Raw genomic sequence first — 18,999 nt, 5'->3', positions numbered from 1 at the left:
ATCCCTCGTTGCTGTGGCTCTGGCGTAGGCCGGTGGCTACAACTCCAATTCGACCCCTAGCCTGGGAACCTCCATATGCCACGGGAGTGAGCCTAGAAAAGGCAAAAAGACAAAAAAAAAAAAATACTGTGGTGTATAAACCAAATTTCTTTATTTCCTTCAAATGAATTTGTTTTAAATATGCAAACTTCCTGGTGAAAATTATAATTATGGACACTTTGTGACAGTTTCTTCTTTGCCTTAATGTCTTAGGATAAGTGAAAATTCAATAGATAAATATTTTATAGATCTGTTTCAAGTACCAATAGTCACTTGTATTCATTAAAATTGTTAAAATGACATTCTCTTAGACTCAGAATTTTAATCTTTTAAATTAACTCTTTTGCTGCCTCTTCCCCATGTGTGCCATTCCTTGGGCTGGAGTTATTTGCAGACACTCAAGCCTGGATTGGAGGCACTGGTCAAATAAGTGCTTTTGAGAAAGAAAGAATTTATTTAAGTACAACTTTGTAGCTTAAGTTCTAGGAGCCAAATATAGTAACATTAATGGCTTTGGAGAAGGTATTGCTTTTTATAGCCTCATACCATTTGAAAGCAATGGCTTGTTCCGGCAGTCATGTAAAAGAAGCTTTTTGTGGTTGGCATAAGAGGATGAGCAATGGAGACTTGACACAGACCTTTCTGGGTCTTCTCCGCTTGCGTTTCTTTCCTTACATGAAACTGTGCTCTGCCTTGAGGATGCCAGGTGGGTTGCAACACAGGACTTCAGAACCCAAGGAGTTGTCTAGCCCTCTGGCTCCCCACCTGCCTTTGTCCTCTACCAAAGCCTGTAGAACATCATACCTACACTGTAGCAAGCAGGTGGAACTAACCTGCAGATTCTAGAACCTTCCTTTGTCATTTTTCGGTGGCTTAATTCTTGCTAACAGGAAGTGCTCCTCTTAATCTCTTAGGCTATATTAAGCTATTTCTTGAATTTGTTGGCACGGAACACTAAGCAGAAATATCGTAACAAGTAACCCATTGTATTTTAAATACATACTGAAATATCTAATTCTAGACTTTAGATCTTTACAAGGAAACTGTATTGAAGTGTATCTGGTGCCGTTTCTGCAGCAGCCTGGGGGGTTGAGTAAGCTTCCTGTTCTTAGGATCTGCCTCTGTGATTAGTACTATGAAATGTATGGATCCCAGGCTCCTAGTGAAATGTTTCTCCTAAAGTCTTGCCTTTGCCTCCACACTAGTGCAGGAACTAGGGTAGGATTATTTAACTCCTTCCTGTGGATTCATACTTAAAGGTGATTTCACTCAAATCTCAAAACAAAGTGTTAGTATTTTCTTCTATTGCATAAGCAAAGTTTCAAGATGTCATTTTTTTGAATGCTCATTTAAAGAGCCTGTTAATGTTATTTTTTGGAAAGTTTTGGAAACTATAAAATATACACAAAGTTTGGTCACCACATGATTAGAGGCAGAAATCGGTAGGAATATTTCAGAATAATCTGAAAGGCATACAGCTTTATTAAAGGAAAGAATTATGAAATTATTGTTAAGGAACTATTTTTTTTCCTTCTAATAGTTTTCCTGTAATAAGATACTTTGCTTTCCAAATCTAGAAAATTCGTTATTGAAGAAATATGCTGTTGACTTTGATTGTGATCTATTTATACTAAGAGTAAGATCTCTAATATAGTCTAGAAAATGTTTTGTGGTTGGGGGGGCATAATGTTATATTAATGTTATATTAATATTAATCTATTACACCCAGTTTCTGCTTTTCTCTCTTTCTTAGACCAGCCACTGTTGTTAGGAGAAAATGTAAGATCCACTGACATTTAAAAATATAAAATGGAGTGTTTTGTTTTTTTTTTCATCGTTTTCAGAAACCTCTCTGTTCAGTGAATATTAATCTGTGCAGACTCCTATTACAGAGTAATAAGTATTAACACCTACGGGAATCAGTTTCTAGGTATATAAATCTTTGGGGTATATAAGGAAAGCTCGGAATGGAGAAGTAGATAATTATCACTGTTTTTCAGTGAGGCTGTTAAGATTTAACCTTTCTGATAAAGTCCCCAGGGTGTTTCTACCAAGCAAGTGCTGGCGGCTTTTGTTTGACCATTAAACATGGAGCAGGCAGTAGTGCCACTTAACTCTAATGATTCTCTGACCAAACATCTCTCTGGCTGGGTTGCTGATGAATTAACAGGATTAGTGCTCAGGTTGTTAAAAGTACACATGTCTGTTTAAATTTCAGGGGCTTCTTTTGCTTTGCCTGCTAGAGCAAATGTGAGCATTTTCACACAAACATAAGCCTTCAGCCCACCTTACACATTCTCCGAGGTCGTGGGTTTATCATACCGGCAGTACATTCATGATGGGGTAGGGAGTAGAAAATTCCTGCCTGTTCTTTGTTATAAACACTAAAAGCACTGGGCAGGAGTTCACATTGTGGCTCAGCGGAAACGAACCCCCCTAGGATCCATGAGGACTTAGGCCTTGCTCTATGGGTTAAAGATCCCTCGTTGCCGTGAGCTGTAGTTGTAGGTCACAGACGCGGCTCAGATCCCCAGTTGCTGTGGCTGTGGCCTAGGCTGGTGGCGACAGCTCTGATTCGACCCCTAGCCTGGGAACCTCCATATGCCACAGGTGTGGCCCTTTAAAAAAAAAAAAAAAAAAACACTTGGGCCAAGGAGGAAAAAAACCACCTGGAAAGCCCACCCACTCCTACCCTCCAGAAATTCTCTAAGCTCCTGCGTGGTGTATCAGGGTGGAGGTGGGGAAAGAAGTTTGGAGCATGCATAACCCAGTATGTGGGGAAAGTGTGATGTCCCGTACCCCTACATTCTCCCCCCTTAACTCTGAGTACCTCTGATTTAGAGTATATCTCAAAGAAATATAAAGGATTGTTTAAAATATTCCCTGGTTGTTGGGCTTGTCTTACAGTGTTTTCTATTTCTTTCTTTTTTTTTTTTTCTTTTTGGGGCCGCACCCGAGGCACATGGAAGTTCCCAGGCTAGGGGTTGAGTCTGAGCTGCAGCTGCCAGCCTACGCTAGAGCCACAGCAACTCAGGATCCTTTAAGCCACTGAGCGAAGCCAGGGATCAAATCTGCATCCTCATGGATACCAGTCAGGTTCATTTCCGCTGAGCCACAAAGGGAAACTCCTTACAGCCCTTTTCAATCTTCAGGGTCCCATCTGTCCATCTGTTTTCTTATCTAATCTGATCTATCCATTCATTTGTTCATTCCTTCTCCCTACCACAGGTTCCACCAGGGATTGTTACATTGTCTTTCCCTGTCACTCCACCTCTCTTTCAGATTCCTCTTCCTGCTGGAGGGCTTTCACCCTTTAAGCCCAGGGCTGCAGTCAGATCTGATCTTAGGAATTCTCCAGCCACCGATACAAAGATTAAAAGGAAACGAGAAGCCACAATTGAAAACATCCTATGGAACATTTTACACATCACATTTTAGTGACATTAGTGATGACTGGCTGGCCCAGTACCAATCCGTCCTTTTATGCTGCCTTGTGCGTGGACTGCAGGTTGTCTCTTCTTGTGAAATGCTCCCAGTCCCACGGTATATTGTTTTCCAATTTGCACAGCTAATATTTGCTCCGTGTAAATAAGTATTCATTTCAACAAATATTAAATTTTTACCTTGCCAGTTAAAGTGATCAATTTGGGGTTTTTTTTAGTGAGAGAGAAAACAGACTGTCTTTTTTTCCCTATACGCCAACTCGTAGTAAATTTTGATGAATTCTGTTAGAAAGATCCATCTGTTTTTTGTCACTTCATATTATTTAGTTACAAGTTTATTTTTGGAGCACAGTTTACACAAATTTTGTTAAACAGTTTGCAATTTTATTGGCTGGTTCTTGATCCTGTCTGTAGGAAACTTTAAAATGTGTCTTATTTCAGAGTCTCTGCTAAAGAAGCGCTCAGCTGGTTAAGTACAACACTTGAAAGACATAAGTGAGCCTGGAATATAATAATAGAGACGGGTTAGTCCTTGGTTTTCTAATTCTTTAAAAACTATCTTCATGGGCTGTAGCTTTAAAAAAAAAAAAAAAAAACCTTAAGTTATAACTTATATCCTATAAAATGCATATATATTAAGGGTGCAATTAAATGACTTTTAGTAAATTTACAGAATTGTGCAACCATCATCATGATCTAATTTTTTAGGACATTTCCATCACCCCCAAAAGTAACTTCCAGCCGACTTACAGTCACTCTTCATTCTCCCCCCCCCACCACCACCACCAGCACTATAATAGGCCTTATCTTGCTCTGATAACAACTGAATACAGAACTAAAGTTGTTTAATCTACCCTGGCATGAGATAATAAGTTAGTACCAGAAATCAAAACATCTGTTCTCTCCCCAAGCATATCTCTCCAGAGTTCAGAATTACAGTCCTTGGTAGCTGCTTTTTCAGTTCTACCTTTTAAATTTTTTTATGGATTTCCCACTGTGGCTTAGTAGGTTAAGAACCCAACTAATATCCATGAAGATGCGGATTCAATCCCTGGCCTCACTCCGTGGGTTCAGGATCCGGCATTGCCACGAGTTGCGGCATAGGTAGCAGATGCAGCTCGGATCCCATGTTGCTGTGGCTGTGGTGTAGGCCAGCAGCTACAGCTCCAATTCAACCCTCAGCCTGGGAACTTCCATATGCCACAGGTACGGCCATAAAAAGAAAAATACATTTTTTTTTAAGTTTCTTCCTAATCTGTTCTCAGAATAGATTCACAAAACTACCTTACAAGCCTGCCCACTTCCCTAATGTAAATCTATCACACTTTTACAGATGCGGGACCCAGTGGCAGATGTGGGACTCGAACGGTCTGACAAGGACTCTTCCATGTTACTTTGGTTGGGAAAGCATTTCACAAATACACATGATACTTTTTTTTCGTAAACAGTAGACCTTCTTTTCAGTTTTCAGGAACTTGTTAGTAAAAATATTTAAATGTTATGGGTGTTTCTGAAATAGAATGCCATGACTCACAAGACACCCTTGTTTCTGTAAGCATATTAATGCCTATCCATTTTAGGCAGAAGGATTTTTACAAGTTAAGCTCTAAGAATGTTAATAAGGGAAAGCTAAGATGTCTTGGGCTCTGAAAAAACTTTTTTTTTTGCCTTTTCCAGGGCCGTTCCGGCAGCATATGGAGATTCCCAGGATAGGGGTCTAATCGGAGATGTAGTCACTGGCCTACGCCAGAGACACAGCAACATGGGATCCAAGCCGAGTCTGCAGCCTACACCACAGTTCACGGCAATGCCAGATCCTCAACCCACTCAGCAAGGTCAGGGATTGAACCCACAACCTCATGGTTCCTAGTTGGATTTGTTAACCACTGCGCCATGACGGGAACTCCTGAAAAAACTTTTAAAGGAGTAAAATTTCTTAGCTAAACTGGCTCCTGTTAACATAGCACTATACCTATATTATAAATTTAATATGGTAGTTAATTACAGTAATTATAATTAAATGGCAAATATGGGTAGCAGAATATTAATACTCAATAGGCCTCTTCCCCCTCCCCCCTAAGAGAGGTGATTTCTAAATTTATATTAATTTTTTAAAAATTACGAAGATTTAAACATGCCTATAGGGTTATCTGGAGACTTCCCTATGTATGTGCATATCTCTTTTTTTAAAAAGAGCTTGTAATTGATTGTCTCTTCATCTTATTCACTGATTATATTCTTGACCTCTCAAGAAATGGCACTAGTAGCATTAAGAACAGAAACTCCTGGCGTTCCCTGGGGGCTCAGCAGATTAAGGATCCTCAACTGTCCCTGCAGTGGCTCCGGTGGCTGCTATGGCATGGGTTTGATCCCTGGCCTGTGAACTTGCGCATGCCCCAGATGCAGCCAAAAAAAGAACTGGTTTGAATCTGAGATCACCGCTTCCTTATCTGTCTGACCTTGAGCATCTCACTTCATCTCAATTTCTTCTTTTCTTTAAAATAGTTCCTAGTGTTGTTACAAGGATCAATTAGATAATACACCTAACACAGAACCTGGCACCTACATAACATTTGCTGAGAGCTATCATATTATGGCTATTTTATTCTGCCTTTTTAATGACTTTTTGGTGACAACGGAGTTTTCTTTTTTAAGGGCTGAAAAAGCTTTTTTAATGTCTGTTAAATTCATCAGTCTTTTATTTCCATTGATCTTCAATTCTGTTTTAGGACCTAGTTTTTCTTAAGCCTTTGAATACTTTCAAGTAAATCTCTTTCGCTCATCATTGCAGGTTTTTTGTTTGTTTTTTGGGGGTTGTTTTGTTTCGTTTTGTTTTTTGTCTTTTTAGGGCTGTACCCATGGCATATGGAAGTTCCTAGGCTAGGTATCCAATTGGAGCTACAGCTGCCAGCCTACACCACAGCCATAGCAATGCCAGGCACCAGCCACATCTTCGACCTATGCCACAGCTTGTGCGATGCTGGATCCTTAACCCACTGAGCAAGGTCAGATCAAACTCCGATCCTCATGGATACTAGTCAGGTTGGTAATCTGCTGAGCCACAGTGGGAACTGCCTGCAATTTTTTTTTTTCTTTTTACAGCTGTACCTGGGGCATATGGAATTTCCCAGTCTAGGGGTCGAATTGGAGCTGTAGCTGCTGGTCTGCACCACAGCCGCAGCCACAGCAACACCAGATCTGAGCCACATCTGCGACCTACACCACAGCTGGTGGCAACACTGGATCCTTAACCCACTGAGTGAAGCCAGAGTTCGAACCTGCATCCTCATACCCCTATGTCCAGTTCTTTAACCTGCGGAGCCTCAATGGGAACCTCCGTAATTGCAATTTGTAAATGTTAGCAACACATTTTCTTTGATCAATGTTTAACCTCCATCTTCAATAGATTACATCTTTTAAACGTTAGAACCATATATAAACTTAGATATGTTTTCTTAATTTTTAAACTATATTACACATTTACTATATCTTATCTTCTTGACCACTCCAAATGCACAAGCAGGCCAACCGACTAATTTAGCAATCAAAGCACTCCTTTTTTCTTTTTTTTTTTTCCCCTTTTATAGCCACACCCAGGGCTTATGGAAGTTCTCATAATATCCGAGCCGCATCTGAGGCCTATGCCCCAGTTGGCAATGCCAGATCATTAACCTACTGCACCACAGCAGGAACTCCAGCAAGCAAAGCTAAACCAGCTGGCTGGAGTTCATGTCTGTGCATAGGATGCTATCCGTAACCTCACATCGGAACTGCTGGGAGACCTGGGAGTGGGTCGTGAGCGTCACACTTGCACCTTTTCTCTGAACCCTGAGTCTCTGTTGCAGGGTCTCTTCCCCACTTTTTGTAAATCTTAACCTCTGATATGAATTACTGAGATCCTACCTCTTCCATTCAGATCTGTTTGTACTTAATTGGATACTGACTGCATCCTTCTTATACAGTTTTTGTATACTTGTCTCACAGTTTTGTAGTTACTGTATCAAAATACAGTATTTTAAGTATATTAACAGAGCTGTAATTTATTTAATCACCTGGTGGATATCAGGCTGTTTCCAATTTGCTCTTCTAACTGTTGAAAGCTTACTGTAGAAATATTTTGTGCACATCCTTATTTCCTTGGAATGAATTCCCAAAATAGAATAACTGGGTACCATTGCCCCAATATTGGTTGTATAAATGTTATCTGATATCTACTGCCACAGCCCTTCTGTTGCTGCTCCCATTTTTACTCCCTGATGAACCTTAGAATCACTGTCAAATTTTAGAAAAGAATACTTCGTGGATTACTAAGAAAAAAATGACTAATGTATATGAATAGGGTAAGTTCAAGCCCTTTGTTATAATAGAAGTGATAGAAATAAAGTATAGAAGCAAAATTATGAATTTTCTTGGAATTTGATTCTGAAGTTCCATTAGGGGTGAAAAGAGTGGCACTGTGGGAGTTCCCATCGTGGCTCAGTGGGTAATAACCCAACTAGCATCCATGAGGACGTGGATTTGGTCCTTGGCCTTGCTCAGTGGGTTAAGGATCCGGTGTTGCTGTGAGCTATGGTATAGGTTGCAGATGCAGCTCCGATCTGGCGTTGCTGTGACTGTGGTGTAGGCCCGGTGGCTACAGCTCCGATTTGACCCCTAGCCTGGGAATGTCCATATGCCGCAAGTGCGGCCCTAAAAACAAAAAAGCGGAAAAAGAAAGAGTGGCACTGTAAGATTTATTTCCACTAGCTATTAGAACACAGATTACATGGCTAAAATGAGTGATACTGGCATCGAAAGAGCATCATTATATATACTTCTTTTCCTATATTTCATCAAATGCCTTTTTGGCTCCACTCAAGATGATCTTATCTTTTCTGTTTAACATATGTTTATATTTTATTGCAGTTATTTCCTAATTTGAAACCTTTCATGCATTTCTGGAGTAAATCATACTTACATCTTTTTCTTTTCTTTTGAAGTTTTGTAGTCGCACTTGTGACATACAGAAATTCCCAGGCCAGGGATCGAATCTGAGCCACAACTGCAACCTGTGCCACAGCTGTGGCAACACCAGATCCTTTAACCCACTGCTCTGGGCCAGGGATCAAACCCACACTTTTGCAGTGACCTGACCCACTGCAGTTGGATTCTTTTTTTTTTTTTTTTTGGTCTTTTATTTTACGGCCACACCTGTGGCACATGGAGGTTCCCAGGCTAGGGGTCAAATCAGAGCTATAGCTGCCAGCCTATGCCACAACCACAGCCACGCCAGATCCAAGCTATGTCTGAGACCTACACCACAGCTCAACGGCAACGCCAGATTCTTAACACACACTGAGTGAGGCCAGGGATCGAACCTGCATCTTCATGGATACTAGTCAGGTTTGTTTCCACTGACCCACGACGGGAACTCCTGCAGTTGGATTCTTAACCTACTGCACCCTCTATACTTAGTTCTTAAAAAATGAAGACAACCTAACAAAACAATATCACTGTACTAAAAGTTTCAGAGTTTTGCACTTGCCTTCAAAAGGAAGATTGGGCTATAGAGTTCTTAAACTTTCAAAATATTGTCTAGACTAACTTCCATATTGTGTAATGTAGAAGGACTTGGAGAGCTTTTCATGTGCTTTGTGCCCTGGCACAGTACCCTAAACAAATGACATAATGGGATTGCCATCTCTCGAGAGGAACTGTCGTGGCTTTTATCACTTTCTAGACACTTACTGGTAGGAAGGTATCACCATCGGAATGAGTATGTTGTAATCAACCTCTTGATGACAAACGTTGTGTCCCAAGATGGGTTGACACATGATGAATCCTTAATCTTCTTAACAAAACCCCAAGGAAAACATCAGTCTCACCACTAATGACGACAACTGGCCTTTGTACTCACAGAGTGCTCTTATTCCCAGGGGCACAAAGCTTTTCATGATTAATTATTTCAGTCATTGTCTCAGTTGTCCCAGGAGGTGGGTGACTGAATGCTTCCTCTTTAAAAAAAAAAAAAAAAGTAACTGTTTTCTTCTGTTTTACATTCTATGTTCTAGAACTGGGTAGCTACCTTTTCAAAACCACCTGTATGTCCACTGGTGGACCTGGGTTTCAAAATCACAAGCTTCTTTTCACCTACGAACACCAGGCTTGGAGCAGATGTGGAGTAGTAAAAGTGGGTGGAATTCAGGTGAAAGTTAGGCAAGCTGTCATGAGTGGTGTAGCCTGAAGTCGGTAGAAAGAGACAGGCAATGGCTGAGTTAATGCTTTGGTACCTCCGCTCGCAGTGGTACTCCCTGGTGTTGAAGGTTTGTTTTTGAAAATACCTTCGTGGTACTTCCTCTTCCTACAGCATTGTGCTCGGACACGACAGCAGAGAATGTCTGTCAGCCCTGTTTTACAGAGGGGGGAACCTGCCCTTCCTCACCCTGCTCTGATGTGTGAGTAGCCGAGAGCTTTTCTCGGGTACAAGAGAAAGGTGAGAGGTCCTTTCAGGAACACCTCTTAGCCAATCTCCATCCTCCGGTCACCCCCCATTTCACTGCCAGGCTAACCTTCCCCCTGCTTTAGCTTCCTCAGAAATGGACTGTGCCTCTCTGTGGCCACATCTTTAGAGACACATCTAAAGCTACATTTTAGTCTAGTGAGCCACCTCATTCTCTTTCTTACATTATGCCAATCAGCCTTCTCCAAAGTTTTGTCCTTTTGTTCTGCCTCTTCAGTTAGACTTTGAGCTCTTTGGGTGAGTGTTCGGCTTGGAGGGGGGGTGGTTTTTTAATTGCCCCCACACCCCTCAGCAGCCAGGACACTTATATGCACAGTAAACACTGCAGCTGATCCCCTTGCCATCCACAACCGTCAACAAATACTGCCTGTCCATACTGACTGTGCCCTTTTAACTTGTTATTCCCTTTTTCTTCCCTTAAATAAAAGCTGAGCTTAAATAAAAGCTGAGCTGTCACCACTTTGAGTTTTTCATCCTCCCTTTTTTTTTTTTTTTTTTTGCCTGATGTTAACCCCAAAAGGGAGGTCTTTGAAATAAAGGATTGTGCTTAAGTTGTACAGTGTGCTCTGGGTGGGGACTAATTATGGGGTTTGAAAACCTCTTCAGGTGGCTGGGTTCTGGAGCAGGACTAAAATAAGGCTTTCCTAAATTGAGAACAGCTGGGGCCGTGTTGCTAGCACGTATAAAAGAGTTGGTGCTGGTGCTCTGTGTTGTGGAGAAGTCATTGCTCTTTGGAGCCTGTGGTGCTTTAAGCAGACGGCACCTTTCTTCACCCGTGTCCTGGTGGTAAGTGCCCTGAGCTGATCCTCTGGGTGCCCGTTTCTGTTGTTTGGTAGAAATTGTGGTGGCTGCATCAAAATGTTGTTAGCGACTAATGTACCAGGTTAGTTGTAGTCAATTATTTTATCCTTCCAGTAACAAGTAGAATTTGTTCCCTAAACAGGACAGAGCTAAGAGCCTCATGGATCTTTTCACTGCGTTGTTTTGAAGGCCCTCGGTTTTCCTTCTGTATGGCGTGCGTGTCTGGATGTAAAAGGATAAATGGAAATAGTGCCATTTAAAATACCTTGAATGTACAGTTCTTGAATATGTTCTGAAAAGTAGTCACTTTTAGAAAGATGCCATGTTTCATAAGAAAACAGAAACTTGACCGTTTTGACAAATGCAGAGAAGAACAATTACTCCATGTACCTAAGCAACTCATCAGTTTTGTATTCTTTCTCTAAGGTTTATAGAAAACATGCAATCTTGGGAAGGAATGGTGTGGTCTCTGGGGAGGTTCTAGCTTATTATGACTTCATAGTTAGCACAGGTGATACTGCCTGGTGAAGGGCTTGCAATGCTGGGTCTGGACTTAAAGAAATTTAACAGGCATTGATTATTAAAATGTTCCTGTTTATACTGACATCAGCTGAAAAAGAGAAGAATTCCAAGATAAAACAACTCAATGTTTTATAAATAAACTCCATCTCAGCAGCTTTGACTCTGTTCTGGCGATGTATTTATAAAGCAAATGGCTTTGGTATTTGTTTCCTTATTTTGATAATGTTGTTGCCTTGGAGGGGTTGACAACTGGACAGGCACATTTTCTGAACAGAGTGCTGTTTTATTTTCACAGGTGGGATTATAACATCTTTGGAGGACAGAAAATTGGCTTCCATCCCCGAAAGTGGTGAAGGTACAGCAGATGGTAGCATGGGTGGCACAGTAGTCAGGTGGCCACCTTCTGCGTCCTGTCCTAGGGAACAGAACCCATTGTGAGGGTCCATGTTGAGCTCGGCAATAGAAGGATCCAAAAGAGTTGAGTTTCCACAAAGAACAAGACCTTTACCCTCTCATTTTTGACCTGAACACCGGGGAACGATGGATATCATAGAGACAGCAAAACTTGAAGAACATATGGAAAATCAGACCAGTGAGCCTGCAAACACGTACACCAGACCTGCTGAACCTATTGAAGAAGAAAACAAAAATGGCAACGGGAAACCCAAGAGCTTATCCAACGGGTTGCGAAAGGGCACCAAAAAGTACCCGGACTATATCCAAATTGCTATGCCCACTGACTCAAGGAACAAATTTCCCCTAGAGTGGTGGAAAACGGGCATTGCCTTCGTGTACGCTCTTTTCAACCTCGTCCTGACAACCGTCATGATCACGGTTGTGCATGAGCGGGTCCCTCCCAAGGAACTGAGCCCTCCACTCCCAGACAAGTTCTTTGATTACATAGACCGGGTGAAATGGGCATTTTCTGTATCAGAAATAAATGGGATTATATTAGTTGGATTATGGATTACCCAGTGGCTGTTTCTGAGATACAAGTAAGTAAGGTCTCATGTTTTGGGGGGTTTTGGGGGGTTTTTTTGAGTATGCTGTTAGTTTCTACTTGACCAGGTAGGTAGTTGAAATTCTCTTTCTTGGGTCTATCTGATCAATTCAGTCTTATCCAGGCACTTGATGAAAGGAAGTGATAGATCTACAACACAATAAATGCAGCCATTATTCAATAAGCATTTATTGAGCAACTGTGTGACAGTGGCAGCTGTGTATGAAAAGTGCAGAAGTGCTGTGCTGGATGATTGAGTTTATAAATGTAAGGAGCAGTTCTGATTTCAGGCCACTTGGCACTATGGTATTTGCATGATAAATTAAGAGGCTTGGAGAGGAATAACATTCGCTTCATCATGCTTGTGTTATTTCAGGCTCTTGACAGGTGGGGAAAGTAGTGGGCTGGGAAGCTTTTTTCTCCATTACTCATGATGTGATGACTTTATCGGTCTGTAGTCAATAGCAGGCTTTGAGATTTGCTTCTCTTCAAGAGTTCCCAGATTTTACATTTCTTTTCCTTTTGCCTATTGGCAGTCGAAGCACTAGCAGTTTGTTTAATAAGCTGCATTTATTTAGAACTGGGCCCATGCGGCTTGGGTTTTAGATTTCTAAAGTAAACGTGCCTTCCAGTTTCCTCACACCATCACAAAGGAGCATTTAGTTCGCTGGTTTCAGTCTTGTTGTTTTAGAACAGCAGCAATCAGGAAATAGTAAGCCAGGTACTTTTACTTTGAAGACGCTTAAAAATAGGACATAGTTCTGAAGTGGTTATTATTTCTGCTTCCCTGTGAAGTCTGACGACCAGTCCATTAAAAAAAAAAAAAGAAAAAGTCTCCTCAGTTTCCCTTTTCTTCTCAGTCATCATTCAGATTATTTGTTCTCTGCTAAGATTCTAGTAACTAAATTACAAATATAAATTTGTTCAAAACGTCACCCACAAACAAGCTTTTGAAAATGTAATAGATGCTAACATGGCCAATACAGTTCAAAGTCAAACAGGATTTCAGTGTCAATGCCAAAAGATCATTTTTTGAAGAAGGAATATAAGCTCTGTTCTTTCCATTGGTGGTTGCTTTGAGATTTGAAGAATTCAGTCATTGCCAAAGAGTTCCCCACCTGTGAGTTGGCAGTTTTGAAAACTTACTCCACACACTGAAGTCATTCCTATGCACTTTCTTCAAAATACCTCTCTTGATGTGTTTTCTTAATATGCGTGAGTGTAAGACATAGCAAAAGATCAACTGTCTTTTACTTAGTAGGAGAACTTTTTGCTGAAGCTGCGATGACATGCTTTACGCTAAAAGCAAACAGTATATTTGTTAAACTTGGGCATTTGTCTTTTTAGTGTCTGGAATTGACACTGAATATAAGGGACAGAGCTTGTGCCAAAAATATTTGCTTTCTCCTTTATTTTAGAGCAAAGTTTTACACATATATGTGTAAAAAGAGAAATTTTCCCAGGGTGCAATAAGTAGCTGGCTTCCAAACTGCTGAACAGTCTCAGAGTCTCTGAATCTTTACCCAGAGAATTGTCGTTACCTGCCTCTCCAGGGCCGTCACCTTAGGACTTGTCACATCAAAACTTGTCACACAGGCCAGCCACACAACCTGATGATATCCACTGTTTTGGTCACAACCCATCAGTTAAAACTTGAGGAAATCACACTAATGTTCCTTTTTTACTTTGCAGGTAGAATTGGACTTTATATTTTTAGTAATTAGTGGAGTAATTTGTACAACCTGATTTGAACAGCTGAATAAGAAATTCTGCTTGTTCAGTCTCTCTCTCTCTCTTCTGCCCTCTGTCTCTCTCTCTCTCAAAAGCACCTTCAAGGCTTTGGGGAAAAATAATCACGGGCAGTAGTTCTTTCTCTAAATAAGGCTGCAGAGTGCATATTTCAGCTATAAGTTAATGTTCTCTTCTGAATACAGCTGAACTCTGAATACTGGAATCAATATAATTGACTCATAATAATTCCTGCTTCTAACTTCCCCTTGTCTAACAGTGTGGAGCACAGTTCAGCATTCTTTTTGAACCTGGGGTTGAATCAAAGGGTGAATAGTTTTTTTCACTTAACCAAATGGAGAGACTCAGCAATGTTTATCACCTGTTCCTTTTCCGTATTGGAAAAGGCAGAGCTAGAATAGCAAGGCTTTGAAAGAAATGGCCTTGCAATAAATAAATACTTTTATCAGCCATTCAAGGTGGCATTTCTCCTACATTTTGACCCCAGAAATACTAGAGTATGCTTAAAATAGCTGTTGGAAACAGGCAGCTGAAATTATGTTTGTACATAATTCTTTAAATTAGAAGTCCCAACAGTTACCTGAATTAGACCTTGATCCATGGCAGACCACAGGCTTGGAGAAAAGTTAAAATAGGCCACTTGCCTGAAGCTATGTGTTTTTCTAGAGGTCTTATATCAGGACTGGTTTTGGAAGTTTGAGAGCTCTGAAAATAGGAGATCTGGAGTAACACAGTTTATGTACTAGGGAAGTTACTTCTCGTAATTCTAGGGGCTTCGTGGATCCCACCCATCTCTTAATCCCCAGAGCCCAGAATTATAGACCCACCTCCAATTCACAACAGAATAGACGTTGTCATCTTCAGAGCTTTTGATGCCCAGTCAGTACCCATGAGGCAGTGATGCCAGCGGGCAGAGCCCTTCCCTTTGAAGGGCAGTGTGCTCAAAGCCATCCTTTGGGAGCCACTGCCTTAGATGAGGATTGAGGTGATGAAGAGAGGGACTAATATTCGTCAAGACAGCTGTCTCCACCATGGCATGTAAAGTGAAAACAAACTTTTGGGATTTTTTTTTTTTTGCCTTTTTTGATTAGGAGAGCATAAAATAAGGGTAATCAGTTCACAGCTTCGCTTTTTTTTTTTTTTTTTTTTTTTTGGTCTTTTTAGGGCCGCACTTGCGGCATATGGAGGTTCCCAGGCTAGGGGTCTGACTGGAGCTGTAGCCACCGGCCTACACCAGAGCCACAGCAACGTGGGATCTGAGCCGCATCTGCAACCTACACCACAGCTCACAGCAACGCCGGATCCTTAACCCACTGAGTGAGGCCAGGGATCGAACCCGCAACCTCATGGTTCCTAGTTGGATTCGTGAACCACGGAGCCACGACGGGAACTCCCCACAGCTTCATTCTTAAACATCCTGAAATACCCACGGACACTTTGAACATCTTTAAAATAGTATTCTCTGAAACTTTCTCGAGTCAAAGACAAAACAGTTCATACCCAAGTTGTCAAAATTTTTTTTTTTTTTTTTTGGCTGCACCTGTGGCCTGTGGACGTTCCCTAGCCGGAGAGCAAACCTAAGCCACAGCAAAAACCCAAGGTGCTGCAGTGACAACGCCGAATCCTTAACCCTCCTTAACCCGCTGCGCCCCGAGAGACCTCTTGCCGGAATATTTTTGGATGGCTCCTTAAATGAACCTTGCTTATATAACTTAGGTTAAATGAGTTGTCCCACTTCCCTATGTGCCCAATTATGTAGTATCACCCTAGCTCATTAGTCAATTCCTCTGTGACCCCGGCTCGCTTAGACCTCTGCTGTGTTCTCAAGAGAGCGTTTATTAACACGGCGAGTTGACTGGCAGCAAGAGAGGTTCATTGAATTCTCTGGCAAAGGGTGCCTCTTTTCAGAGGGGTGGTTGGTTGTCCGGAACCTTTAGTCCACTTTCCCTCCCCCGCTCGTCACAGACCCCTTCCCCACAGACCTAGATTTCTTACGCAGTGTGAGTCTTCGGTTCTGAAAACTGCAATCGTTCTTTATTCTGCTAAGCATTATTTTGTATTGCCTTAGGAACAACAACAACACCCAGTCAACCTATGTTTCCCGATCCCTGTTTTTCTTTTAGGTCAATAGTGGGGCGCAGATTCTTTTTTATCATTGGAACTTTATACCTGTATCGCTGTATCACGATGTACGTCACTACTCTCCCTGTGCCCGGAATGCATTTCCAATGTGCTCCCAAGGTAAGCCCCTCAGGACGGCCGTCCGAACGACAGGACTTGAAGAAAACAGTGATGGAGCCCCGTCTCTCTGCTAGACATTCTTCTAGACACGTTCATCTGCGTTAGCTGAAATTAGCTTGTTTTCTTTTTTCTTTAGATTTGGGGAAGAGAAATGAAAATGTTTTCATAAAATCAGCATTTCCGTACATTAAAAAAAATTCACTTTCTGCTAACTGGAAGCTACTGTTGGATCTTTTGACCCTTTGCTTTTTTGCCTTCTCGCGTATTCATTCATGCATGCATTCGTTTTGAAAGCATTAAGCTCCTGTAAATACACCAGGCGCTGGGTAACAGCAAAGACCAACACAAAATTCTTCTCCTCCAAGAACTCGTATTCTTACTGAAGGATGGCAATGGGTAAATAGAGCCGTAACTTGTTACATGGTACGAAGTCGAGGGCTCTCAGATGGAAAACAGTATAGATGCGAAAGGGTGAACTATGAGGGTAGGTACCGTTTTATAAAGTGGTCAGGAAAAGCTTCTTCAGTAAGATGAGGGAGTGAGCCACTTGGATGGGGTGAGAAGCCCAGGACAAGGCAGTAACTTAGTCTTGGTGCGTTCAGGGAAGAGCTGGGAGACCCAGTCAGGGAAGAGCTGCGTGGAATGTGAAAGAGTTGAGGTGATGCAGGCACAGTTCCTGCAGGGCCTTTGTGGCCCATTGTAGGAACTTGAACCTTGAGGCTGGCAGCGAAAGTGAGACATCTTTCACTTCAGGACACATCTTGACGTAGGGCCAACAGGATATGCTAACAAGTTGGATAGGGGTTTATGAGAAGGAAGTCAAGGATGACCTCAGAGTTTTTAGAAACTGGAAAGATAGAGCGGCCTTTTGCTGAGATACTGTGAGACTGGATACTGAAACTGGGTTCAGCAGGATTTATAGTTTCTCCAGGTAGAGTCATTTCTCAAGAGAGTTCTTAATCGTCTCAGACCCCAGTGTGCCCTGGTTTATAAAAAAGGAAACTTACAAATCATGTGCTTTCTGGACAAGGGCATGGAGTCCAGCATATTTTACTGAACACTAAGCAGATGTCCAAGGTGGAAGGAAAAATAGAGTTGTTCTGAAGAAGTGAACAGTCTCCTTAACCAAATATAGGTGTGGTTTGGAGAGGCTATAATTTTCCAAAGCCATCAAAGCAAAAAATGTCTGTAATTAAAACAGTGTACATATTGAATGTAAACATTGGTTGATTTTTTGTGATGCTAACTTAAGGCATGGGAGAAGTTCAGAAGCATAATAAACCCTTCTGAGGGGTTAGAGCAGTAGGTTAAATGAAGAAATGACCGCAAGAAATAAGGCAAGCCCTTCCTAGTAACGGGCGAGGTTTGCAGGGATGAATTGCTATGATTACAGAAAGAAAGTAAATTAAAAGATTGTCTTCTGAGGAAGAGTTGCAATTGTCAGAAGCGACAGAAGCAAATATACTGCTGAATAACCAAACGGTAAATACAGTGGAAGCTCTGGGAACATTCTTACTAATCAGCTCCCATGTTCAGTTGTCAAGACCTAAAGACCTTTTCCTGGAGCATCAGCAGGCTCTTGGCAGCTGGATCATGGTTCAGCAAAGCAAACACGGATCACTTTGTTTGATTGCAGATGATGGAGTGTTCTAGAACAGGAGTCAGAACTGCATTCTAAATGTGGTTCGGCCGCTGGCTTTGAGGGCTCCTTAGGTTTTTGCAATTACAAAACTCTTAGGTAACTGCCTGTCTCCTTTGTTGCTGACTCTATAGAATGCCCTCAGTGACTACGAGCAACAACAGAACTGTGTATCCTGGAACCACTTGCTATGGGAGGATGTTTGATCTAGTGTTTGATGCCTCATACTACTTATTACTCACTGGATGTGATCACAGAAGCCATCACAGTGACAGGCTTAGTAAAATCTTCAGCTCTCACATTTTCCAGTTGCCTTCTCCCTTTGAACGCCTTGGCTATACAATTTGCTCTATCCCAGCCACCCAGGTTCTGGTTTGCAGTCACCAAATGTTTGTTCTAAAATTTTTGTTTAGATAAAATATTGACCTGGTTATTAGGAATCACATGAAATGATTTACCTTTTCAAGCCCTCTTTGCCATAGGAATGTTGGGCTAGCACAGCTACATTCCTTTGCCTGAGAAGGCTTCCTCCTCCTCCTGGCCACAGAGGTCCAAAGGGCTTCTCTTCCAAATTGAAGGGATGGCGTGGATGGCTAGGCTTCTGGTTTGGCAGCAGCTGGGTTGAGCTTTCTTGTTATTTACTTTTGTGGGGAATGGTGTGTGGGGGTCTCAGTTTGAAGATCCCTTGAGAGCCCTGAGCCCTGTCTGCATTGGCTGTTAGGATCCATGCTTCTCCTCTTAGTTTCCTACATCTTCCTTTCCATATCTAGCAATGGCAAAGAAATGGTCTGAAAAAAATGAGGAAACGAAGAGGGAACTCGAATCTTAAGCAGTGGGTGACAGTGGGATGGGGGTGCCTCAATGAAATAGAACAGAACTAGAAGAAAATCCATTAATCCCAACTCTTACTGTTACCCTCCCCTCCCCAGTTTTCTTTCGGTCTTTTTTAAAATTGTTCTTTCTTGAGGTTCTAGTTAGCATTTCTGCTGAGCATGATCTGACATTGGAAGATAGCAGTGACAGGCTTGAGGAATTAAGAACAGAGAAAGTACAGAAAGTGCAAGAG

At 41.7% G+C, this 18,999-nt stretch overlaps 1 protein-coding gene across 6 annotated transcripts in view; it reads left to right on the top strand.

The window, feature by feature from the left end:
• Positions 1–18,999, top strand: part of SGMS2 (sphingomyelin synthase 2) — an 88,946-nt gene that overhangs the window by 59,363 nt on the left and 10,584 nt on the right. For all 6 annotated transcript variants that reach the window (XM_047798604.1, XM_047798602.1, XM_047798603.1 and 3 more), the window contains 2 exons: positions 11,600–12,299; positions 16,177–16,294. In XM_047798604.1, the coding sequence (XP_047654560.1) occupies positions 11,845–12,299; positions 16,177–16,294 (573 nt within the window). In that variant the 5' untranslated portion in view covers positions 11,600–11,844. The remainder of the gene's footprint in view (positions 1–11,599; positions 12,300–16,176; positions 16,295–18,999) is intronic.

Source organism: Phacochoerus africanus, chromosome 10 (genome assembly GCF_016906955.1).
Source record: "Phacochoerus africanus isolate WHEZ1 chromosome 10, ROS_Pafr_v1, whole genome shotgun sequence".
Classification (NCBI taxonomy): Eukaryota; Metazoa; Chordata; class Mammalia; order Artiodactyla; family Suidae; genus Phacochoerus; species Phacochoerus africanus.
The sequence above is the reverse complement of the archived record's forward strand: the minus strand, read 5'-3'. Positions and strand labels throughout refer to the sequence as shown.